Genomic DNA, 26,722 nt, shown 5'->3' on the forward strand with positions numbered 1-26,722 from the left:
ACGCAATGCACCGAGTGGCCGAAGATGTAAGAGCCCGCTTCAGTGATCTTGAAGATTTAATATCGAATGGAAAAAATATTTTTAAAATCTACTTTGCGCGTTGAAGCTTTTAAGCACATGTATCCCAATATCGCTCTTCCGCCACAGCCAATATTAACGAGATGGGGAATCTTTTTAGAGGCGGAAAAATATTATTGTCTACATTTTAAGGAATTTCAAACTATTCTTAAAGATCTAAATTATAGTGACGCTTCTTCAATATTGAAGGTGAAAAATGAAATAGCCTATAGCCTATATCAGAGGTTTTCAAACTTTTTTCTCGTGGACCTTTTTAAAAAGTTTACTGTTTTCGGTGGACCCGCTGCTGATACATTTCTTAATATTCCCAAAGCTCGTAAAAAGATGAAATGTGAAGATTAGATCTAACTATGTAAATTTGCATCGCGGGTTGTTTAGGCCAACGGCCTAAAGTCCACTAAATTTCGACCCACCCTAATATTTAACAGAACGTCTTATCAGCCCAATTCTAAATCCTTTTTCCCTGGGAGTTTGTTCTCTTTTCCCTACTCCCGCATTCTTAATAAAAAATCTCCCACATTTTTGACCTTCCTCTCTTTTCCCTCATTCTAAACTAACTTCGAATATGTAGGCAACAAAAAGGTGGCATTACGAATGTAGTGGGAAAGGGAGAAGTAATTACATTTCTCAAGTTTTTGTTCCTCATTCTTCTCGTAAGGAACAGCGCGGCAAAATGTAAGTATTAGAATTAAAATTAAATAATAATTAAAAAAAATATCTTATTTTAGGGCAAAGACCACAAATAAAAGGCAATTGGAACTATTGGTGCAATTAATGGATTCCCAACCGGGTATTGCTCGTCGTTTCTTTAAAGGCGGCAAGGAAGAGTTGGCAAAATTTTGGCGGTCAGAAAAATAAAGCTGAACAGTGCAGGTCCACCAATGAAAACTGTTGCCGAATGGAAAAACGTACACAAGTGTACCGATTTGTTGCATATTTCAATAAAATTTTTATTATAGGTGTGGGTGGACCAAAAAAAAAACATTTTAGAAACAAGGCGGCCCAAAATGTAAGAGCCAGGACTGGCACAGACGGGGCACCAATCACTGAAAAGAAATTTTCGGCGACCGAAGAGGCAATTTACAAACTTACAAATATGAAGGAGTCCGTGGAGGGTATAGTCGTGCCCAAGTTTGGGTTGCAAGCGAAACAAACTGAACTCACGATCGATTCAAATGAAATGGATGTATCGCAAATTTTGCTAGGTAATGTGCAGTATTATACTTTAATCTAGTGAATTATTACATTTTAGTACACATTAGACGATCTAGAAGAACGAACGAACACGACCGCGGTAACTGATCATTTTGCATGCATCAAAGAAATACCTACTCAAAAATCTCCTAAAAAACAAATTAACTCGCTGGAATTGATTGGTGAAGAAGCAGAAATACAAAAGGATTTATGTGAGAAGGTAAGAAAAATATATAAATCAATAGATAGCCTTTACAGTCTACAAAAAAAAAAAACATTTTGCTGCGATTGAGAAAATTGAAGAAGATAAATTTAAAGAAATACAACGCCACCATTTCTTTGATGGAAGAACTAAGGAAAAGAGAAATTGAAAATAAAATTGAAAAAATAGACGAATTTTGGAAATTGAAGAGTTAAAGACTACTTTAAAAATGTAGTGAAGACTTTACATTATATGAATTTAAGTTTGAGTTAAACTGTTACTATAAATACCTGAAGTTACTTTTAAATTGATAGATTTTATTTAATTATTTGTTATTGTAATTGCGATTGATGTGCACAATATTGGACAAAATTTATGTATTACGTAATGTACACTTATGATCAGCTATTTAAGTCATCAACCATTTGAATAATTTTGCTATTTTTTTTGTTTATTTAATGTTTATTATTTTTCCATAAAAGTCTAGCTCATATAAATCCAAATTTCAAACTTTGTGCGAAAATTATAAAAAATCAGCAAAGATTCAACTAAATTCTTAGAATTTAATAGCCCATTAAATTCCAGGGTAATAATGAGCAAGTTTTAATAGCTGAAGAATCGCGTTGATTTTTAATATATTTTTTTCTTTCAAAATATATTCGACAGAAAAACAATTATTAAAAATCAACGCGTTTCTTTAGCAACTTGAAACTTGCACATTATTATCCTAGAATTTAACGGGCTATGAAATTCTAAAAAATCTGAATAAAAAGTTGAAAATTTATCTTGAACTTTGCAGATTTTGTATAATTTTTGCACAAAGTTTGAAATGTGGACTAATATGGTGTTTGTTATATAATGACCTAGACTTTTATGTAAGTATAATTAACATTAAATAAACAAAATAAAAATAGCCAAAATTGATCAAAATGTCGATGACTTAATTAGCTGATCACAAGTGTATGTACATACATATGTATGTAGTCATTCAAAATACACACGTATTAATTAACAGGTAATTTTTAGCAAAAAAAAACCGACTTAAAACAAAATATATATATCTCTATATATTTCAAGATCCAATGATCGGATCTAAACCAGATTAGTATGGGACCACCTCTGAGACCCTACCTTTCCGATGCAAAAATAATTATCGAAATCGGTTGACGTGGTCCAAAGTTATGCGGTAACATACACAAAAAAAAAAAAAAAAAATATTCCGATGAACTGATAACCTCCTCCTTTTTTGGAAGTCGGTTAAAAAAGGCTAAACGCTAAATAAAATGAAATGAATTAAATACAAATTTTATATCTTTATAATAAATATTTCTTTTAATTTTTATTCCATTATGTTAGTTATAGGAGAAAGGAACTAAGCCTTCGTAAAAATGAATAAAAACAGAAATATTAATAAATTTTAGGTGAGTGAGTTACCAATATTGGTTCTTATCATTTGAGCTGCATTTAAATTTTGAAAGGAAGTTATAGAGAACACTTCACTTCCCGGAATATAAACACCAGTATCATTATGTGGAACTTCATCTGTTTTGAAAAATATGCAAATGTTATGCAAACAACAGCAAGCATTTATGATTTTCGCTGCCTTCTTTGGAGTATAATGAAGCTCCCGTACGCCAAGTAGACATCTCCACCGATTTTTCAAAACTCCATTGGTTATTTCAATAATGTTTCTGCATTTTGAGTGGACCTCATTAAATTTCATTTCCGCTGAACCTTCGTGCGGATTTCGGTGTGGAGTTAATAACCATGGCTCTAACGGATAGCCGGCATCACCTAAAGAAAAGCAATTTAAAAACTTATATATATTAAAATACTAATCACTTACCTAAGAACCAAAAGTTAGTAACACCTTGCAAATATTGCTGTTCACAGTAAGCGCGTAGACCACTGGAATCCCAAATGAAGGAATCGTGACAGGCACCGGGATGTGATGCATCAACGTAGCGAATATTTAAGTAATTGTCACAAAGCTGGAAAGTATTTAATTTGAGCTATACATATACGTAAATTGAATTAATACAACACAGCATACCAGCATAACATTTAAACTAAAGTTTCCTTTTCTATTGTAGTACAAATGTTTATTTTCGGTTGGCACAATAATGCGAACATGAGTTCCGTCAAGGCATCCTGTTACTCCAGGAATTTTGTGTTTCAGATAGAAAATTTGTGCAGTCTTCCCCTTTGCTTCCTCCGATTTTGGAACCTTTATCCAATTCGGGCAAATTGCTTTTTCGAAAACGTCTAATATTTCGACTAGTATTTTGCTCAAAGTTGATTGGGCCAGACCGACATCATAATCCATGCCAATTCCAGTCTGGTGTCCACCTTCGGCAAACAAACGCAAACAAGCGCTAAGTTTAATTATTATTGGTACAGCGCACTGCTTTTTGTCAGGCTGAATAGAGGATCCACACGTTTCCAGCAGGTATTTAAATGCAGGTTTACTCACCCGAAAGTATTTCGTAAACTTCTATTATTATGTTATTATGTTTTTAATTTTCCCGTCGGAAATGTATACATTGAGCTATAAGCTTACAATGTTTGAGGCAGCTCCAAGGGATTTGTGGCATCACGCACATTCCGACGGCTCATTCTTTGAAAATTATCTTCTTGCTCCTCGCATTCTTGCACCACAAATCTCCTTAAAGCGATATTTAAAATTTTGGCCGTTAAAATTTAAAAATTCTTCACTTCCTTTATGAAATTCTTACAAAGAAAATAACTCACAATACAAAAAGCAAAACAAAACATATGATTTCGAAAATTCGAACTCCCACTCCCAAAAAACTCAATCTCCCAGAGTTTTGTAATTTGGGAGTTTTACTATTGGGAAAAACTTTGCTCCCAAAATGGATTCTCCCTGGGAAAATTTAGAATTGGGCTGAATGTATTATGATTTCTGTCGAACTGTTTATGATCCTGTTCCTTATGTTAAAATATCCAGTTCGACCGGTAACCGTAACAAAAGACAAGATCGGTTTACTTACTTGTTTTCCGAGAGTGAAGTCAAGAGGACGTGTTCCAGCCACTGTGTTCCTGTATCAATCAAAGGTAATCTGTACAAACAAAATATATGCATTTGAATAAACATCAATTTATATTGAATTTTAATACAAACTCTTTCCTTTGTTTTCATTTACATAAATTAAATCGGCCACAACTTTGTATAAGCATACAAACATACTGGCCCTTCGAGCCGGATGCTGCTGTGGTTGCTTGGTGCAAAAATTTTGTAGCTGGTGCAATATACGGCTGCTTTCGATTGGCTCAAAATCCTTAGATGTGCAAAGAGCTGGGCGCTGGCAAGTAAACTTTTAAGTATTACGGCTCGAAGGACCACAGTATGTTGAACCGGCATAACGCTTTTGTTACGGTTACCGGTCGAACGGTTTAGTTATAGAAGCGATATTTTAACATAATGAACAGGACCGTAGACAGTTCGACAGCAATCATAATACAAAAGACGTTCTGTTAAATATTAGCATGGGTAGAAATTGAGTGGAGTTTAGGCCGTTGGCCTAAACACGGGTGAATTCAAAAACTAAACTCGGAGTGGCCAAAATAAAACTAAAATATTTTCTTTGTATAATTTTTTATTTCTATTTATTAAAATAATGTGATTACACATTTGCAGGTTTAAAAATAGAGAACGTAAGTCCATCACTATACTCTCTCGCCCTGAGGAGTTATACCCCCTGCCCCTACCTGGCTACGCCCATGGACCTGAGATTGAAGGCAACATGAGATTTGCTCACCTGCATCCCCTCGAAGCCTCCCAGTCATTGCTGAGCGAAGCATTCACCCAGTTTCCGATGGTTGCTTCGATGGCCGAAAGTGGGTGTGCTAAAACTGGTTGCGGACCGAGGAATGCGTGGTCTGAGCCAATTCTGGCCAAATGGAAGACCGAAGCATATTACCCAACAGAAAAGTGAAGCTTATCCCCATTAACTTCAAAAAAGACCCCAGATCATGACCCAGAGTCAGTTTTGGAGCCATTAGTGAAGATTCGGCAATGTGTGAGTCCGGTCTCAGTGATGGAATATAGCCCGCATTCAGTCTCAGTAAACTCAACTTTATAGAATGTCTTCAACAAAGGTAATGGTGGCGTACTATCCTGTAGCAATGAAAATCACAAGTGCTTAAATCTCTGCCGCCAGGAATTTCCGGCATGCCACTCAGTGTTATACCAACATCCGGTTCTTTTTAGTCTGCAGGTGGCCTTTAAGGCTTTCCAACGTATGAAAACACAAAGTGACGGTAAGTTCAGCAGTGTATTAAGAGCACTATACGCCACTCAAAAAAATCACATCGTGTATAATCCCAATGAACTTAGCTTACTTTAAGTACGCCCAAATCATCAGTGTTGACGTAGAAAGAACGTTGCCCTTATACAAAATATTTTTGCGGCCAAATAAGTAAAGCTTTAACTTTGAAAATCTTAAAGAACTATTTATTTGTTTGCCAATAAGTATCTATGTTACCGTATAACTTTAGACCACGTTAACCGATTTTTATAATTCTTTCTTAACCGACTTCACAAAAAGGAGAAGGTCACACTGGTTTACAACAAAAATGTTCTATGGATGGCACTACCAGATTCCTATGTAGAATTGCTCGGTGACTCCGAAAATCGAGTAAATTTTTTTTCTAAATACACGTTTTAGAGATATTTTCAATTTATCGTTATTCAGCTTAAAGCAAAAAGTGGTTCCTTTTAATCACGTATATCTTACGAACCAATTTAACACTCTCAATATGAAATACGGAAAATTAAAGCTAATTAAATTCTCCATAAACCGTGTATACATCACTTTCCGATAAGGGTTATAGTTTCTGACAAATTAATTAATCATTCCAGTTTTTTATTTTTTAATGAAAATTTAAAAAGAAATCAATCTTTAACAAAAGAAAAATTAAAAAATTAACAGGTTCTGTGTCAAATTTTTGCATTTGTGCTAAAGTCTGTTCTGTTAAAAAAAAAAATCAAATTACTAATGAAGAAAATCCATGGATAAATAAGAACCAATGGGAGATCAAAGGAAAATACGCAAAGATTTTTTGTATGAAAAATGAGCAGGAACGAAAGTTACTCATACGCCACGTACACCTGAGTAACACGCTGAAAAACTGGAATGATTAATTAATTTATCAGAAACTATCAGTCCTATCGGAAAGTGATGTAAATATGGTTTATGGAGAATTTTATTAGCTTTGATTGACGTTTCTCCTTTTAAGATTATTAAATTGGCTCGTAAGATATACGTGATTGAGTGGAACCACTTTTTGTTGTAAGCTGAATAAACGTAAAATGAAAATATCTCGAATAAGTATAAACAGAAAAAAAATTAACTCGATTTTCGGAATCAGCGAGCAATTCTACATAGAAATTGGACAATGGTATCTGGAGAACAAAAACCAAACTAAAATTTGTGATCCAGTGTTATCAGTTCGTCGGAATATTTTTTATTTTTTATGTATGTTACCGCATAACTTTGGACCACGTAAACCGATTTCGATAATTTTTCATGGGAAAGGTGGTATCTCAAGGGTGCCCCATTCTAATTTTGTTTAGATCCGATAATATGATCGCGAAGAAATTAACGACACTCTTAAATTTTTGTATGAGAATTGAAGTCGGTTTGGTTTTGTGCTTAAAAATTACTTGTTTAAAGGAGAGGTGATACCTCAGAGGTGGTCTCATACTAATTTGGTTTAGATCCGATCATTGGATTATGAAAAAATTAACGATAATCTTGAATTTGTATATGAGAATTGAAGTCGGTTTTGTTTTTTTGCTTAAAAATTACTTGTTATTGTTTAGACTCATGTTCAAATTTCTACAAAAGATACGAGTAGCTTATGATAACTAAAACATGAAATAAATACTTTAGTTGAGATGTGATCAATATCTACACTGAGAAAAAGGATTAGTTTCGACAACTAAAGATATTTAGTTCCCGAATTTTGACAATATTTGGGAACTGTGACCAAGGATTGGGAACTATTACCATGTAATATTCATCTAGGTTGTACCAAATCGTTAATTTAGTTGAAGGGTTTGGTAAATACTAATAAATATTTTTTTGAAGCATATTTCTACAAATTCCGTTCAACTTAACGTATGGCTCATAAAATGATGTCATTAAGCTCTGCTAATACAGATAAGCTTTCTTTCAACACATGGTTTAGGCATAGTTATAGTTACCAAATCTTAGTTGAGGCAACCACGATTTGGTTTGAGAGCGGAACATATTCATGTTTGTGAGCAGTGTTGCCGTTTTAGACCTTTGGTGGCTAGATTTAGCTACCACATACTTTTTTTGGCCACATAAATTTAAAATTGCCCCTAGCCCTTTTTTTAGCCCTTTGGCATGAAAAAATTGTATATGCTTAATTTGATCTAATTTTTTTTCATTTATGTAAGAGATGAATTTTTAACTAAGAACGACTGATATATATTCATAAATGTATTGTATGTTTCTTACGTTTTTATACATACATACTGTAAAAGTGTTAGGGTTGTTAACTTATCTATTAACGATTTAACTATAGTTTAAAATAGATAAGTTTACGGCCCTTAGGGCCAGTTTTTCAGTGCCAGTTTAAACTCAGATTAAGTAAACTGAGTTAATTTCCGCTCGCTAAATTGAACAACTGGCTGACATTTGATTGGCTGATCTTGGTTTAAACCAGCCTGATCGGGCGTTTAAACTTAGTGTAAACCACGGCCGTGCACTGAAAAACTGTCCCTTAATATGGTTAATTTGTTAAATGGCCTATCAAGGCGATTGACCGTGTATGTTCTTGTGGTGTGATTGTACCAGCTGCTAGTGCGACTTCAAAGACTATTTGAAAATTTTGTGATTGTCGTGAGTGGTAAAATTAGTTCAATTTTCTAAGTAAAAAATATTTTGGCGGAAATTTCTTGCACTATATGAGTCAAGGCCGTGTTTGTGGAATATTAAGTTCACGATATTGCAGTTTTGAATTAAAATAAAAAACAATGTTTAACAAAGTGATAGAAAAATTATGAATTTTCGGCTCTTAATTATTTCGATCTTTCCTCGACCTCAGTTGTAACGAAATAAATATTGTACCAGCATTCTGGTAAGTTATATGCTTCGAGCCTGATGGTACAATCACTTGATAGAGCCAGCATGCTGGTGTCGTATATTTCCCCTTTTATACAAAAAGGTTTTGGTTGGATAAAATATTAGCTTTTTTAAAGAGTTCATTGTTTTTCTATACCATTACTTATTGAAAATGTTTACGTGTATACTTATATATGTATATGTAAGCAAACAATTTTAGCTACAATTTTTAGCCACAACGACTTTTTTTAGCTCTTTTTTAGAACTTTTTTTAAAGCAATTTGGCTACCACTAAAAAAGATTCGCGGCAACACTGCTTGTGAGCCACTTCTAAATAATGCTCAGCGCTCTCTGAGCACATGTGTGTTTCACATACGAAGAGCGCCAGCTAAGCAATGCACACTCCCACTTATTGAATAGTTTGAATGCTCTAGTATGCCGACCAATGTTGCCAGAACTTTTTGGGCCGACCGGCTAGATTGGCAAAAAAAAGCGGCTAAAAACGGCTAAAATGTTTTATTGAAATTTCACATAGACTCGGGCAAAAAACGGCTTAAATGTTTTAGTGAAAATCCACATGCTTTATTTAAATAAATCGCAAGAAACGAAAGACTAGTTAAGACCATTAATTTATATCGAGTGTATATTCCTCATCATCAAATGAATCACTATTGTATATATCACCTGAATTCATTAATTTTAAGAGATCGTCATCTACAGTAAAATTATGGCAGCATTTTTCTTCACGTTTTAAACCGTATCTTATATATAAAATAGCGTTTAACGTTTTAACGCACATTGGATTTCTTTGCTTAGTTTTTATTATATTCATTGAACTAAATATTCGCTCTACTTCTGCATTACTTATAGGCAAAACAAGAAAACTAAAAACTAGGTTGCAAAGGTCAGCAAAAGGGTTTTCTCCTAGGGCATTCGAAATTGATAAACTTCGGCCCAAAATTTTACAGTTAAGTCTAAATTACTCCAGGTATGTAACGTTAACCGTTGCCATTGCATCTCTATGGATGTTATCTCATCGGCATTATGTTTGTGTTTTTGTTGCTGTAGTTGAACAAATACTTTTGGTTTAATAACTTTTAATGCATTTCCAACCGAAAAAAGTAATTTTTTTTAGTGTGGCAATATTTGTAGGGAGGCGTTGGCGTAATTTCTTTATTAAAGTGATAATAAAATAGCGACCATTTTCTCGAATTATTTTCTCGGCTTCGTGGTCAAAAGCGTTTGTGCTTACTTTTGTTTTTAATTACTCTTCAAAACTGTGATAAAACTGAGGAAATGGAGCAAGGTATGGTTCCAACGGGGAGCATATAGGATTAAATGTGTCCGCGCTAATAACCACTAGGGAGCATAGATGCGAAAGTAAAACATTGAGTTCATTAAAAATCTTCATTGGGTCTGCATTATTGCTTTCGAACAACTTGTTTACTTTTTGCACCTGAAAATTAGGCAAATAGTAAAATCGGCTAAAAACGGCTAACTTTTTTTTACAAACCGGCTAACAAATCGGCTGCCGGCTAGATCGAATTTTCTCCGGCTAGTTGCTATCAAAACCGGCTAAATCTAGCCGGAAAACGGCTAAAATGGCAACGCTGATGCCGACCATTGCATAAAAACGATTCAGTGAATGCGACTGTGTGCGTGGAAATCATTGCTCCGTTACTGCGGTTCGTATATGGGTGAAACACTCGTGTGGTCACAGAGCGCTCAGTAAGCTATGGCATGTCGATCACTGCGCTAGGTAGAGAAAGAAAAGTATAGCACACACTTGTTTGTCTCAGTTTCAGTTTTGCCATCGCCACGAGTTGTTTCGGTGAGCGCATACACTGAGAAAAAGGATTAGTTTCGACAACTAAAGATATTTACAGTGACGGGCAAAACTGTAACATGGTGTAACACTTTTTATTTCAGCCATCGCTATCTTTCCAAGTTCTAACGACTTTCATACTTTCGTTGTATATTCTTGTTGGTACATCCCTACTCCCTCTCTCATAATAATTTGAAGTCAATGCAACAACAATAAAAAAATCAGTAGACAAAAATGTAAATTAAGGCAGATGTTACAGTTTTGCACTCACTCTCAGTTTTGCATTTGACAGTTATCCTCTTACGTAGTTGGAAGTCAGATGACTTTTTTCTATATTGTAATTTATTGAAGAAGTGATCACCAGTAAATAACATAGTTAATCAGGAACCATAAATGTAAATAATAGATTTACTGCGGAAAGGCGGAACCGCACGAAAAGTGGCAAACAATTTTGGAATTTGCTACTTGAAAATGTTAATACTGAGAAAAAATATAGCCTAAAGTATTCCCAAGGACAAAGGAAGTCTGTTAAAAAATATTACGGTACGTATATCTTGTGAACTTAGCAGCAAGTAGCGATGCAGCCACTATTACAGAAGCGCTTAAGGTATTAAACTTTAATGCAAATCAATAGACAGCGAGGCGAAGAATTGCCAAATTGAGCGCAAAGGCATCATAAAGAAGAAAAAAACAAATTTGATCATAATACATGTGCGAGTGTGGCAGCGTTTCGCTGCATCGCACGAAACCCGGACCGTTGCCTATTGGGATATGTTAGGCCGTTCAGAGTGCAATAAAAAACATATTTTTCAGTTTCAATAGAAGGTTATTTGGTCTGACAAGACTAAATTAATCGCTTTCAATCAGATCGCCGGGCATGGTATTGGATCAAAGACCCAAATTAAGCCCATGCGCATCATGTAAGGCAAACTGTAAATCACAGTGGTAGGATCTTAATTGTTTGGGGTTGTATTTAAAAAATTTTGTTGGTCCGTTAGTACGCATAATACGTAAGGAACAGTATCTGTTCATATTTCAACAAAATTTGCAAGATTTAGTAAAAAAAAATAGAGTTTCTGCTGAAAAATCACTCAAAACACACTACATATCTTCGCAAAGCCTGGATACAAAAGCAAAAATTTGCTAATTTGAAATGACCTCCACAATCCGCGTACATGAATCTCAAAGAAAATTTGCGAAATCAACTAAAAGCACAGCTTAATTAGTATCAAAGTCCGTAAAATCGAGTACATGAGCTGTGAAAGCAAACTAAGGATATACCTCCAGAATTTTTACAAAGATACAAATAAGGTATGCCAAATCGCATCCAGGAACTGAAACAAGTAAAATAGTACTGAACATTGTGTTAGTAGTTCTTTTTTTCGTGAAAATTGTTAAAAAGTTCTTAAAAATATATGAGTGCAAAACTGTAACATCTGCCTTAATTTACATTTTTGTCTGCTGGTCTTTTTATTGTTGTTGCATTGACTTCAAATCATTATGAGAGAGGGAGTAGGGATGTACCAACAAGAATATACAACAAGAGTATGGAAGTCGTTAGAACTTGGAAAGATAGCGATGGCTGAAGTAAAAAGTGTTACACCATGTTACAGTTTTGCCCGTCACTGTAGTTCCCGAATTTTGACACTATTTGGGAACTGTTACCAAGGATTGGGAACTATTACCATCGATTGGTTATTATAACTAAATATATTAAAGCTTCTAATATTCATCTAGGTTGTAACAAATCGTTAATTTAGTTGAAGGGTTTGGTTAATACTAATAAATATTTCTTTGAAGCATATTTCTACAAATTCCATTCAACTTAACGTATGGTCCATAAAAGGATGTTATTAAGCTCTGTTAATGCAGATAAGCTTTCTTTCAACACGTGGTTTAGTCATAGTTACCAAATCTTAGTTGAGACAACCACGATTTGGTTTGAGAGTGGAACAATTCATGCTTGTGAGCCACCCCTAAAGAATGCTGAGCGCTCTCTGAGCACATACGAAGAGCGCCAGCTGAGCAATGCACACAGTCCCACTTATTGAATCGTTTGAATGCGCTAGTATGCCGACCATTGCATTGTGCGTGGAAATCATTGCTCCGCTACCGCTGTTCGTATATAGGTGAAACACGCATGTGGTCCCAGAGCGCTCAGTAAGCTATGGCATGTCGATCGCTGCGCCATGTGTGCTATGACATGCCTATACTTGTTTGTCACAGTTTCAGTTTTGCTATCATCGCGGGTTGTTTCGGTGCGCGCATAGTTTAAAGTTTAATTAAAAATATAAAGTTCGATTCCAACCGGGGTTTTTCAGTGGATATATAATTCATGTGAATTATAATTTGAAAGTGTCTATTTAGCTAAGGAAAAAGCAAAGCAGTATACTTCCAGCAAATATTGACCTGGGTTTTCGCACGACTGCTCCTGTTTCATCGTTGTTCTTTAGGAAATTCTTACCACCATATACATATGTATTATTTACTTTAGTAACTAACTTATGTAAATATGTACGTATTTTTATGCTTAACATATGCAAATAAAAGAAGAAAGTAAACACAACAAACATCGAGTAAATTTTTATTTGTGTCAAACTGAAACTTTTTTCCCAATAATAAACGGTTAGCTGATTCAAGTCTACGGCAAGTTCACAAGATTAATTGAAAACTTGTATCAACCAAAGCATTGTTTATATTTGCTCAACAATGATTTTATTCAACTAACAATATTGTCCAATCAAGGTAGTCGTTTTGTAATTATTAACAAATATACATTTGTCCCAACTAGAAGTCTTAAGTAAATTGCAGACTTTCGTGAACTATATATTTATTTCGCCATATCCAACTATGCCACTTGATCACTATAACCAAATCTTGGTTATTATAACTATACCTTTTTCTGGGTGTAGTTATTTAAAAATATAAAGTTTGATGCCAATGGGGGTTTTCAGTGGATATATAATTCATGTGAATTATAATTTGAAAGTATCTACTTAGCCAAGGAAAAAGCAAAGCAGTATACTTAAACCAGCACTTCCAGCAGATATTGACCTGGGTTTTCGCCCGACTATTCCTTTTTCATATTCACCATATACATATGTATTATTTACACTAGTAACTATTTATGTAAATATGTATGTATTTTTTATGCTTAATATATGCAAATAAAAGAAGAAAGTAAACAGAACAACCACCGAGTAAATTTTTATTAGTGTCAAACTGGAACTTTTTTTCCAATAATAAACGGTTAGCTGATTCACGTCTACAGCAAGTTCACAAAATTAATTTAAAACTTGTATCAACCAAAGCATTGTTTATATTTGCTCAACAATGATTTTATTCAACTAACAATATTGTCCACTCAAGGTAGTCGTTTTGTAATTATTAACAAATATACATTTGGTCCAACTAGAAGTCTCAAGTAAATTGCAGACTTTCGTGAACTAGATATTTATTTCGCCATATGCAACTATGCCACTTGGTCACTATAACCAAATCTTGGTAATTATAACTAAACCTTTTTCTGAGTGTATATATAAATACGCCACAAGAAAATTTTGAACTTCCTTTTTTTAGCGCACCATTCACTCGATTTCAACGAAACATACACCGATCTAAAGGATATAACTTCCTCTAGTCGAGAAGATTTAATTCCGTTACGTAGGGGCGTGGCACCTGACATAAGACTATAATGTGAAAACCGATACATCTCTAAAACCAATTACGTTGGAGAACTGAAACTTAGCACAGATGCATAAATTGTAAATACCCTACTCACACCGAAAAATGGTAGGTATTGAAAAAGAGGGCGTTGCACCTTGCGTACAAACAGAAATTCTCATATCGCTTATTTCTGGAACCGTTTCTGCTAAGCCCTGACATTTTATACAGCTACATACGTTGTTAAAATCTGATTTATCGCGAAAAGTGGCAGGTTTTGGAAAAGAGGGCGAAGAATCTTTCATATAAACTCAACATCTCCCTGGGACCGCTTATGCTAAGATTCTGAGATTTGGCATAGCTATTTATGCTAAAAATAGCGTACTTATCGCGAATAGTGGTAGGTTTTGGAAAAAGCAAATTGAAATTCTCATATCGCTTATCTCTGGAACCGCTTATGCTAACGTCCTGAAATTTTACACATCACCATACGTTATCACTATCGTATTTACGGCAAAAAGTGTTAGATTTTGTTAAAGGGGGCATGGCACCTCCTATACCAATTGAAATTTCATATCGCTTATCTCTGGAACTGCTTATGCTAATGTCCTGCAATTTGGCACAGCGAAATATGTTATCAATACCGTACTTACTACGAAAATTGGTAGGTATTGGAAAAGGAGGCGTGGCACCACCCAAGCTAATTGAAATTCTCATATCGTTATCTCTGGAACGGCTTATGTTAACATTCTGAAATTTGACACAGCTATTTAGCGTACTTATGGGAAAAAGGGTAGATATTGGAAAAGGGGCGAGGCACCTCCCATATTGAACTTTTCATATCGCTTATCTCTGTAACCACCCTGACGGAAACAAGTGATTTTTTTTAAATCAACTAATTGAAAGACTACTTTAAAACAAATGCAATGAGTAAATGTTTCGAATTTGTATACTCTTTTTGCTCAAAAAAAGAATTTGTGTCTTGGAAGTATGAAAAAGCCTCTGTGAACTCCAGAACGCAAGCGTACTCAAAAGAAACATACTGACTTTTAAGTTGTGTAAACCAAATTAATTTTAAAGTAGTAGAAATTAAATGCAGAATCGGACAGTCGACTTGCTGCTTCCACAAAATTCAAACTGAACGTTTGAAAGCACATTTACATGTCTGGCTGTAGCTGAGCGTGCAAAGATGTTTGCTACAATTGGTCGCAGCCAAGAATATCCATGTTCAAATCTAATTTAATTTAAAATTTTTAATTTCCGTTTTTTTTTACTTATGAAAAAGCATCTGGGAAGTGCAGAACGAAAGCGTATTCAAACGAAATATACTGACTTTGAAGTTGTTCAAATTCATTGAAAATCATTTTAAAGTAGTTGAAAATGCAGGAAAAATGCAATTGACATCGCCATGTTAAATTAATGAGTTCTTTGCAGGTAAAATAGTGATCATTTCAATTTGTTGTCATTGAAAATAAAGTAGTTTATAAATTACTTTCAAACTAATTCAATTTCCTGCAGAGCACTTATGATAAGGTAATGGAATAGACTTTGATAAACCTACATCTTTGTTCATATAAAATGGAAAGAATTATTCAAGTGGGAACCATTTTTCTACCAGATTTCTAAATCGCTTTGAATGGTTGTTATTTTGTGCAAAGTATTTTAGAAGAATCAGTGTGTTTGTCTTCCGATAGGTGGCGCAGAGATTGAGAACTATCCTAAAAAATCCTATTTATGATCAGATTTGCTTCATCTTTGGAATACGTATTGGTAACATAAAATTTGGTGTAGCCCAATCGTGTGAAGCGAAAATATTGGGCTTTGGCCCAATCTTGACAAAACCCGGTGTGAAACCGCCGTTAGAGAAAGAAATATTATATTTTGTTGTACACCTTCGAGGTATTTCCTTAACCTTAAACGGCTCTGATGAAAAGAAAGCGGTGTTTATGTAGATGCTGGCAATTTAATTTTTAACCTACCAAGAGGCTCGCAGACTATTATAATCGAAAAACGTATTTACAGTCTGAATTGGTATATGTTTATCATATTAGTCAGTGAGGAGTCGGTATCCCTGTAGGGAAACCCCGAACTGGTGAACCAAATTTGTAGTTCCGTACTAGATCTTTATCGCCAAAAACGAACCAGTCCGATAGTAACTAGATTGCCACCAGTTCAAAAGCAGCGATATGTGGTACTTTTAAAAAACAATTTTAGAAATCTATATCTAAAATGACGAATTTAGAACTGGTTCAAAACTATAGAAAAAGGGATGCAGAACGAACTAGATCTCATCTGGCGAATTTTAAACTATTTCGCAACTATTAAAAAGGGATGCAGCGGGGGGCTTGTTTACTTTAAATAGATTTTTGCTTGGCGGGTTTTTCGTTCAAATACGCTTTCAGTCTGCACGTCGCAGATGCTTTTTCATAGTTTGGCAATACAAAACTAATATTTGTGTTAGCATCTTAACATTTTGGGACCTTCTGGAATATAACCAATAACAGTCAGCAGCTCTGCGATTTCAGCTACAGCCAAAGGTATGTAAACGTGTTTTCAAATGTACAATTTAATTAACATTCATTCAAACAAATTTGATTTCAGATTGAAAATACATTTCTCTGCAAATAATTGAAATTTCCTACCATGGTAACCCAAAAAGAAAACATGTTGTTACTTTTTTCGTTTACAACTGGTTCGAAACTATAGAAAATGGGGTGCAAAGCGAACTAGATCCCATATGTCGAATTTAGGACTGGTTCTGAACTATAGAAAAGGTAATGCAGCGGGGGACAATTTCCAATTCCTATGACATCGCTGTATTAAATTCGCCAGTTGTTTGCATGCAAAAGAGATTTATCGCGAACTAGTAGTGGTTCTAAATGTACTAGAAGCGCAACAGTTCAAAACTAGAGATTTTCCCTACAGGGTATGCATCTCATCTATACATACAAATATATACGCATATTTTTTATAAATGAAGATCTAGGCTCCATTCTCGGTATAATTTCGAAAGCTACTGAAGAAATTTGGTTTTAAATTTTCCTGTAAATTCACTATAACTTTTGGTGGTGGACTTCAAAGTCGTCATCGGCATAAACGAGCCAATATTGGTGGCAAGCAAAATTCAAAAGTTTATGAAAAAAGATATCGAATTTCGACAACTGGGCGATACTATGTAGTATCATTGAAATACGTTGCCAATGATTGTTTTTGATCGTGTTGTCAATTCGGTGCGACTAGTGGTCATTTTTAAATTAAATTTGATGCCGAGGAACTCAATCAAAGGGAGCGCTGAATCCAGCGCGGAATTTTATTGTAGTATTCTTTAGGGATCGGCGATACTTCTAGTGTGAATTTTTTAAACTCTCGAGGATGAATTCAATAATTTTATTTGCTGGTTGATTAGGAGAAATATAAATTGCGATAAATGTAACTGTTCTCTCATGTTCCAATCTGCTTTCACAAGCACATGTGTATTTCTCCCGCCTTAGAAATTTGAACAGACATTGATTCCAGTTGTTGTGTATTGAGTTGTATTTGTGGAGTAACAATACGGGCTCCGTCATGTGTGTTATGGTAGATTACAACTCCGCCCGCTCTCGTCATTGGTATTTTAAATTGAATTACTATATAAAAATTAGGAATGTCTAAATTGTTCTCATTATCCATCCGCTATCTGAAGGAATTAAAAAATTCGACGATGATACTATTTTGACCAATCGAAGATCCGGCCCGAGAGCGCGTAAACTTTTGCAATTGAAGGTAAACAATGGCAATGCTTTCCTTGCATTATCAAATCGTTTAATACTTTTTTAATTGTTTCAAGTCGATTGCAAGATGCAGCCTTTGAAGTTCAGTTTGCAACTCAATTGTAGACCATGATAAAATGTTCCAAATTTTTTTTTTTTTTTTTGAAACGAGATGTAGCCCTTGAATTGATGTTACTCATGTTATTCCGACGTACATTAGCTGTTGAGTGTATACGATCTCAGCAAATGACTAGAGCTGCAAAACTATCGATGGCACTATCGATAGTATCGATAGTTCAATTTGTCACCACTATCGATGAATGCTGGTCACTATCGCGATACTATCGGAAATATTTGTACGTTCATATATCGTCACTAGACACGAATAAAAAACCATAAAAAACCTCAGCGAAGAAAGACTCTTAACATAGTTGACTGGGAAGAAAGGCCCGTTAAAATATTTGACGGCGAAGAAAGACGCGTAAACTTATTTTCGTGGTCAACTATATTTGCGGGTGTAACAGTATGTAAATTTTGGGGAATGATGCTGAAGTCACAGTCCTTACCCAGGTATAAATCTATGTTTACGCGCCTTTCTTCGCTGTCAACTAGGTTACGCGTCTTTCTTCGCCAAAGTTTTTCTGAAGTGTTTTCGTAAAGATTTTTTTACGCGTCTTTTTTCGCCGCCAAAACACCAGCGCGTCTTTATTGGTGTCTAGTGATGATATATGTATACAAAGTATGTTCGAAAATTTTTTTATATTTAATAAATGAGAAACACCTTCAGAACAAAATTCCCAAAATTCAACGGTAATCTAATGGCGTTTTCTTTTCTACAAAAAATGTTGCCTTCTCAATGCCCTGTCCTTAGTATTTGTGCGTAGAGGGCACTGAGAAGGCCGCATTTTTCGGTAGAAAAGAAAACGCTATAAATGAAAAACTCGAAATGTTGAGGAAACTTGGTCGAATTTCCCAAATTTTTGCAAGATTTTTGATATTTGGACTTGCATCTGAATTGCTTTTTGTTGTTCAAAGCAACTTGTTTTATTATTTTTAATAAAGCACATTAGAATGGTGTTTAAAAATAGCATTCATGTTTTCTCTACTAATATAACCATAATATGAATGAAGGCTGTAGTAACTCTGCATGAAATAGGACTAGTTTACAGCTAACTATTAACTAACTAGCAGTCGACTAGTGGTAACGATTTATTAACTATTTCCTTTGGCCGTAACTAACTACTTTTGAAAAGATTTTTAAATTTTTTTTATTTATTTACTTATTTATTTGCTTATTTGTTTACATGTTCTTTTGTAGGTGGTCTCATATTTGAATTCGATCAGACATAACATTAAAATGATAATATAAAATTTAAACCTTTATTTTATTTGATCTGAATACGAAAAAGAATTTGCGAAAAAAGGTGTATTGAAGGTAATTTTTGAATGAGGATATTTAAATAGAAACTTGTAAAGAAAACAAACTCCCGATAACGTCTGCATGACTCCTGCACGACCTTACAACTAACTTAAAGTTAGTTTTGTCATAGCTAATAAAAAGTTAGTTATTTATCGAAGCGCCTGTTACACTATCAATGGGTCGTGACCCATTTTGATGGATCTCAAAATATTTATGGATCGTTAGTGTGTGCTAAACGTTAAATATTTATCGCGTCAGTATTTGCATAAATTTTGTGCTGCACGCTTAATATGGTGTAAGACAATATTTTTATTTTGTACAAATAACTTATAGATACTGCATTCCACCATTCTTTTAACAGTTCCAATGAAATTCATTAATTTATGTTATTGAAATTCATTAAAGCCGCCAAATGGCTGTAGGTTGCACAAGTTGTGGAACCAAAATGGGTAAGTTATCAAACTATTATGTTTCTATTCACACAAGATTGTAACTGGCTAACTAATTTTAAACATAAATATGAATTGTATTTTGAGGTGAACTGTTTTAGTTATTTGGATGTGCTATTTACTTTTACAACGGCAATAAAATATTAGGAAAATTTTTTACTTGTTTATAGCGCATGTTTTCAATTTTTTAGTGCATGCGATTCCGAGCTCTACTGATGACACATTATATTTATTCATTCCATTAAATGCGTTTCCCTATTCCTGACAACGTCATAGTTTTCGCGCTAGGCTCGTATTCTGATGAAAACGAGCAATTTTTTATGTATTGTTTATTGCGCACTGCAGTTGTTAAAGATTTCTTATTAATTTTCATAACCTGCATCATTCATATTATGTCAAAAATTTTTTGTATCAAAAGGATAAAATGTCGATATTTTATTTCCGATACCAGTACCAATATCTGTTTCGATACTTAGCTTCTCATACATCATTTGATACTGGCATCGATACTTTTATAGTATCGCAACATCCCTACCTGGAGTACTGGAACAGACTAACTGACTACCAGTGTTGCCGTTTTAGCCCTTTGGTGGCTAGATTTAGCTACCACATACTTTTTTTGGCCACATAAATTTAAAATTGCACCTAGCCCTTTTTTTAGGCCTTTGTAGAATTTATTCATACTGGGCATGAAAAAGTTGTATATGCCTAATTTAATCTATTTTTTTTTTTGCATTTATGTAAGAGATGAATTTTTAAACTAAGAAAGACTGATATATGTACATATATGTATTGAATGTCCCTTACGTTTTTATACATACATACTGTAAAAGTGTTAGGGCTGTTTTCTAACTTATCTATTCACGATTTAACTATAGTTTAAAATAGATAAGTTTTCGGCCCTTAGGGCCAGTTTTTCAGTGGCAGTATCTCAGATTAAGTAAACTATATTGAACAGCTATAAATTGAACAGCTGCCTTACATTTGATTGGCTGATCTTAGTTTAAACCAGCCAGATCGGGCGTTTAAACTTAGTTTAAACCACGGCCGTGCATTGAAAAACTGGCCTTTAATATGCTTCATTTGTTAAATGGCCCATCAATTGTATGTTCTTGTGGTGTTATTGTCCCAGCTGCTGTGGCGACTTCAAATCCTATTTGAAATTTTTATGATTGTACCAGCAAGCTGGTGTCGTGAGTGGTGAAATTAGCTCAATTTTCTAAGTAAAAAATATTTTGGCGGAAATTTCTTGCACTATATAAGTCAAAAACGTGTTTGTGGAATATTAAGTTCACGATATTGCAGTTGTGAATTAAAAAAAACAATGTTTAATAAAATGGTAGAAAAATTATGAAATTTCGGCTCAAATCATTTCGATCGTTCCTCGACCTCATTTGTAAAGAAATAAAGATTGTACCAGCATGCTGGTAAGTTATATGCTTCGAGCCTGATGGTACAATCACTTGATGGAGCCAGCAAGCTGGTATCGTATATTTCGCCTTTTATACGAAAAGGTTTTTGGTTGGATAAAATATTAGCTTTTTCCAGAGTTCATTGTTTTTCTATACCATTACTTATTGAAAATGTTTGCGTGTGTTCTTATATATGACGACTTTTTTAGCTCTTTTTTAGCCCTTTTTTTAAAGGAATTTGGCTGCCACTAAAAATGCTTGGCGGCAACACTGCTGACTACACTGAACAGCTGATTCTGGCAGATTATGCGCTCTATGCGGAGTATGATTAAGGTTCTGTTATGCATACTTGGCATTGCTTCACAGTTGTCACATAAGGAATCTGTTAAATGATCTTCACGTGTAAGCGGTTACCCAATGCACAGCATTAAGTACGTATAAGTCTGTTGGTTTTGGATTCCTACGTAAAAATAGTATAGCAGTGCATGCACTGACAAGTATGCATAACAGAGCCTTCACACCTATGCTTCACATGCGCTGCTTGCCTATGCCCTGCACTTGCAATGTAAGTATAACCAGCGCTTAAGCCCTTACCCGCAGCACAGGAAATCCAACTCGTGGGGAATTCCCCGATTTGCGGGGAATTTTAGTTTGCGTGGGGAATCGGGGAATGGACCGTTTTTTGTGGGAATTTCAATTTTTTATGTGAGGAATTAGGTGTTAACTAATTTTTTATTTTTTGTCTCACTAATTTCGTAATGAGGTAAAAAATTTGCATACATGGTTAAAAATTTCGGTTTTAATTTTAAACTTTTTGGACTACATATATGACCAAACTAAATTTAGTTTCTAATACAAGCCTTCCAAGTTTAATAAAAAAGAGGGCACATTTGTCGGGATTAGAATTTAAACAGTTCGGTTTAAATTTTAAACTCAAACATTTTCTATTTCGTTTGCTTCAAGTTACACTTCACGAAGACTTTTTCACAATTAATTAAGAATAAAAGAAAAATGCATGCATCTATACAAAAAAGCATATAAACAAATGGATATATAGAATTGAGAACAACAACCACGCTGTCGAGTTTAAATAGCGGCAAATCAGCTCCACTTGATAGTAGTTGGTTGAATAAGGAAAATTAATTAGCAACAAGAGTTTACGGGATGTACATAGCTCAGTGGTTAACGCTTCTGACTTTGAACATCGAATACGCAGGTTCGCTCCCTGCTGAAGTCTAGAAAATATAAGTCTGATGAGGAGATGTGGTGATCTCCGAAATAGCTGCTATAACTTCTACCGCTTAGACTTTGTTGCTTTTTCAATTTTTCCTAATAAAAAATCGTGGTACAAAGCTCAATAAAAATATTAAAAATAAAATGTTAATAAGCCACAATAACATTGACAAAAAAAAAGAAGAAAAATTTAAGTTTCATGCTCCGTCTGATGGCGATTGAACCCGGACAGCCTTGGTAACCAATTGTATCAAGCATCTTTGCACACTCAGCTACAGCCATGCATGTAAATGTGCTTTCATATGCTGAGATTGAATCAACACCACATTTCGCTGTGTTGATGCCGTCAGTTCATAAGATTTGCTCTCTCTCTCTGAGAGACACCCTTCTGCCTAAGTCTTATAGGTCATATAAAATAAGGCATATTGAGGCAACCATTTTCTATTTCGGTTTAGATTTTAAACAAAATTTTACAAATGAGCCATTCTTTTTTAAGTCGGACGTAAAAAAAAGTATGACATGTCTCCGATTCGCTTAAAACTTTTCAAACCATATAGATATTCTGGCGAAATCCACAATAAAGTCTACTTTTTTCAACTTTGGTATTAATATATCCACGCCCATTTCTAGAATATTCTTTGATTGAAAAAGTTGTGGAACAAATGTTGTTAATGAAGCGATATTCTGCCGAAATGCGCAATAAAATCTGCGTTTTGCTAATTTTAGTCCTGCAATCGCCACGCCCATTTCTAGGGGTTTGTCGCCCTAAAGAAAAATCTTGCTATACAAGTATTATATCTGGATAGGTTTTCTATCGGAATCCGCAATAAAATTTTACTTTTTGCAAAAACCCGATGTTTAACACCTTACCAAATATATCGTAGCATATGTTTTGGAAAACAAATTTAAAAAAATTGTTGATTCTCACAAAATAAACCATCTCGTCATAAAAAAAAATATTTTAAAAATAGTTCTTAAAAACCCCAATTTTTTTAACCACGTTTTTTATAGAGAATTAAACAGGGGCTACGATGGTATAATTATAAATCCCTAATTTACTGGTCTTCACTATGCAAATCAACTTCAAAAAGTTCAACTGTTAATAGGTAAGTTAGCTTTAGGACAATCTTGACCATCTTATATATAGAAATATTATTAGAATCTTTAGCTTTAAAACGACGTTAAGATGAAGTCTCTACAATCAGCAGAACCCGAGATATAACGATTTGAAGGAGTACATGATTAGTCAGAATCACGAAAAAATGCAAACTTTGACAGATCATATCTCCGAAGAAAAAGAAGAAGAAAAAAATTCCTCGAACACGTGTTAGCTTATTTCATGTATAGAACCCATAATAAAATTTCAAGCCAATCGAAAGTGTGACACCAAATTTGGTATCCGATATGAAAAAGAATGTCTCATACATATATGAAACCTGGAAACTAGAATTAAAACATTTTGGTTTGATTTTTAAACAAAGAGGGCCTATATTTGATACCACGAACTTTTTGGTTTTAATTTTAAACCACTCATAGCAAAACATAATTATCTCGGCTGTTTGGACTAAAATTTAAACCCGAATATATTAAAAATTGCTCGAAACTATTGACTGGTTTAAAAAGTAGACTGCAAAATATTAAAAAAAGCAGCAGTCCCAGTTCGGTTTAAAAATTAAACCCAAGTTTTTGAACGCGTATACACCTTTTTTTATATGGAGAAAAATCGCAACGCCTTCGGAAAAAAATTTAATTAGAGCACATTATAAGACAATGCGACACATTACCACTAAGAGCGATTACCGATTTTTTAAAGCACTCTAAAAAATCTGTTTAAAAATGCGACTTTAAATTGAGTATATTTTTGTTTATTTTAAAAAATTTTTGGTAAATTTACACGATGGAAATGTATTTTTCTCGTTTCCACATTTTCGTGTGTCAAAATCCTTTTTGTTAGCGGCTTTACACAATTCTACGGTGGAAATCAGACAACAGATGTGAATTTTGTAACTTGTACACACTTTCGTAGAAAATTTACGCACACCTCAGCAGCTATATTACGCTCTAAAAAGTCCGAAATTTAAACAAACTATTCGTTGAATAATCGAGCATGTAATTTCGCGAATAATAAGGTGGGAAATCAGTAACGTACCTTTTAGGTAGGAAATCTACACAATTATTTTTTAGAGTGTGGGTAGTAAAGCTCTACCCAGAATTACAGCGGACGACGGCAAAGTGGTCGACGGTTAACCGCGTTCAAAATTAGAACTCACAAAGGCATAGGTCCCTGAAGTAATCACTACAACATTCACCGACTGGTTTCGTACACATGCCATAATTTAATGCTTATCTAGTGCCAATTTATGCCGCTAAAAAATGCTCTGCGAATTTTGGTAAAAACATGTAGTAGCCATCTCTTTAGCTGTAGTAAGCACTCCACTATCAATATCTCTGGAACCAAAAAGCGCATATACTTCTACCTTACGACATAATTTAGTGCTTATCGAGTGCTAATTTATGCCGCAAAAAATTTTTTTTTCTCTGCAAATTTTGGCAAAAGCATGTGGTAGCCATCTCTTCAGCTGAAGTAAGCACTACTCTATCAATATCTCGGGAACCAAAAGCGCTTATACTTCTACCTTACGGCATAATTTAGTGCTTGTCTAGTTCCAATTTATGCCGCAAACAAATTTTTTTTCTCTGCAAATTTTGGTAAAAGCATGTGGTAGCCATCTGTTCAGCTGAAGTAAGCACTACAATATCAATATCTCTGGAACCAAAAAACGCATATACTTCTACCTTACGACATAATTTAGTGCTTGTCTAGTGCCAATTTATGCCGCTAAAAAAAAATGAGTGCTCTGTAAATTTTGGTAAAAACATGTGGTAGCCATCTCTTCAGCTGTAGTAAGCACTACACAATCAATATCTCTGGAACCAAAAAGCGCATATACTTCTACCTTATGACATAATTTAGTGCTTATCGAGTGCCAATTTATGCCGCTAAAAAAAATTAGTGCTCTGTAAATTTTGGTAAAAACATGTGGTAGCCATCTCTTCAGCTGTAGTAAGCACTACACAATCAATATCTCTGGAACCAAAAAGCGCATATACTTCTACCTTATGACATAATTTAGTGCTTATCGAGTGCCAATTTATGCCGCTAAAAAAAATTTTGTGCTCTGTAAATTTTGGTAAAAAACATGTGGTAGCCATCTCTTCAGCTGTAGTAAGCACTACACTATCAATATCTCTGGAACCAAAAAGCGCATAATAATAATAATTTATTTTTCTCTGCAAATTTGGGTAAAAACATGTGGTAGCCATCTATTCAGCTGAAGTAAGCACTAAAAAAAAATTGTTGGTTTAAAAGGACGAATGGTAAATTTTATTTTTTTGAGCTGACAAAGTGAGAACAAGAAATTCGAGGGTGTGGTCGAGTTATTAGCCTTAAACATATAATTTGTTCAAAAATAAGTACTGCAAAATTTCAAGGATATTCAAGGATACAATTTTAAAAGGAAATTTTCAATACCTTTTCGTCCTTAGGCACCAACAAATTTACTAGTTTTTATTCTACAGAACTTTCTCTTTAATTTGGTACAAATACTGTTTTTCTGCATTACAATTTCCGGAATAATCATATTTTTCAAGTTTCGAAGGCCTTTTAAAAAGAATCCGGACGTCAGAGAGAAAAACTAGAAACGCGGTATTACTATATTTGGCCCATGGTTACGCGAGTATATTGATTTTTGTGTGTAAAATTGACTGTCACACGGTGTAATATATATGTACACGAAAGGGATTTGAATTTCTATTCTTTATAACGGGTGATTTTTTTGAGGTTAGGATTTTCATGCATTAGTATTTGACAGATCACGTGGGATTTCAGACATGGTGTCAAAGAGAAAGATGCTCAGTATGCTTTGACATTTCATCATGAATAGACTTACTAACGAGCAACGCTTGCAAATCATTGAATTTTATTACCAAAATCAGTGTTCGGTTCGCTTTACGTCCGATTTATGGTCTACATAATCGACCAAGTGAGCAAACAATTAATGCGATTGTGACCAAGTTTCGCACTCAGTTTACTTTATTGGACATTAAACCAACCACACGAATGCGTACAGTGCGTACAGAAGAGAATATTGCGTCTGTTTCTGAGAGTGTTGCTGAAGACCGTGAAATGTCGATTCGTCGCCGTTCGCAGCAATTGGGTTTGCGAAACACATTTCGAACCGAACACTGATTTTGGTAATAAAATTCAATGATTTGCAAGCGTTGCTCGTTAGTAAGTCTATTCATGATGAAATGTCAAAGCATACTGAGCATCTTTCTCTTTGACACCATGTCTGAAATCCCACGTGATCTGTCAAATACTA

The 26,722-nt window shown here is 34.5% G+C and overlaps 3 protein-coding genes across 8 annotated transcripts in view; 1 reads left to right on the forward strand and 2 right to left on the reverse strand.

Moving 5' to 3' along the window:
* The window catches only part of Phk-3 (Pherokine 3), a 52,373-nt gene that overhangs the window by 22,126 nt on the left and 3,525 nt on the right, over positions 1-26,722 (reverse strand). Inside the window, exon 2 of one of the 3 annotated variants that reach the window (XM_017616725.1) lies at positions 4,486-4,554. The exons of the other annotated variants lie outside the window; for them this stretch is intronic. The gene's annotated coding sequence lies outside the window, so the exon portion shown is untranslated. The remainder of the gene's footprint in view (positions 1-4,485; positions 4,555-26,722) is intronic. 3 annotated transcript variants of the gene reach the window in all.
* On the forward strand, positions 397-1,694 carry LOC108363377 (uncharacterized). 2 transcript variants are annotated; one of them, XM_017616723.1, is made up of 3 exons: positions 397-986; positions 1,038-1,283; positions 1,341-1,694. In XM_017616723.1, the coding sequence occupies exons 1-3, from the start codon at positions 977-979 to the stop codon at positions 1,562-1,564; spliced, it is 480 nt and encodes a 159-aa protein (XP_017472212.1). In that variant the 5' UTR covers positions 397-976; the 3' UTR covers positions 1,565-1,694. The 2 variants fall into 2 exon arrangements, with proteins under 2 accessions (XP_017472212.1, XP_017472211.1); XM_017616722.1 differs by having other exon boundaries at positions 397-1,283.
* LOC108363376 (putative nuclease HARBI1) lies at positions 2,818-4,139 on the reverse strand. Of its 3 annotated transcripts, XM_017616719.1 has the most exons (4): positions 3,948-4,139; positions 3,528-3,823; positions 3,321-3,465; positions 2,818-3,268 (listed from the first exon to the last, which is right to left on the reverse strand). In XM_017616719.1, exons 2-4 carry the CDS (start codon positions 3,798-3,800, stop codon positions 2,892-2,894), a joined length of 795 nt encoding a protein of 264 aa, XP_017472208.1. In that variant the 5' UTR covers positions 3,801-3,823; positions 3,948-4,139; the 3' UTR covers positions 2,818-2,891. The 3 variants fall into 3 exon arrangements, with proteins under 3 accessions (XP_017472208.1, XP_017472209.1, XP_017472210.1); XM_017616720.1 differs by having other exon boundaries at positions 2,818-3,247; positions 3,528-4,139; XM_017616721.1 differs by having other exon boundaries at positions 2,818-3,465; positions 3,528-4,139.

The sequence above is a fragment of the Rhagoletis zephyria genome, unplaced genomic scaffold, assembly GCF_001687245.7.
Source record: "Rhagoletis zephyria isolate East Lansing unplaced genomic scaffold, Rhagoletis_zephyria_1.1 Rzeph_scaffold_01262, whole genome shotgun sequence".
Lineage (NCBI taxonomy): Eukaryota > Metazoa > Arthropoda > Insecta > Diptera > Tephritidae > Rhagoletis > Rhagoletis zephyria.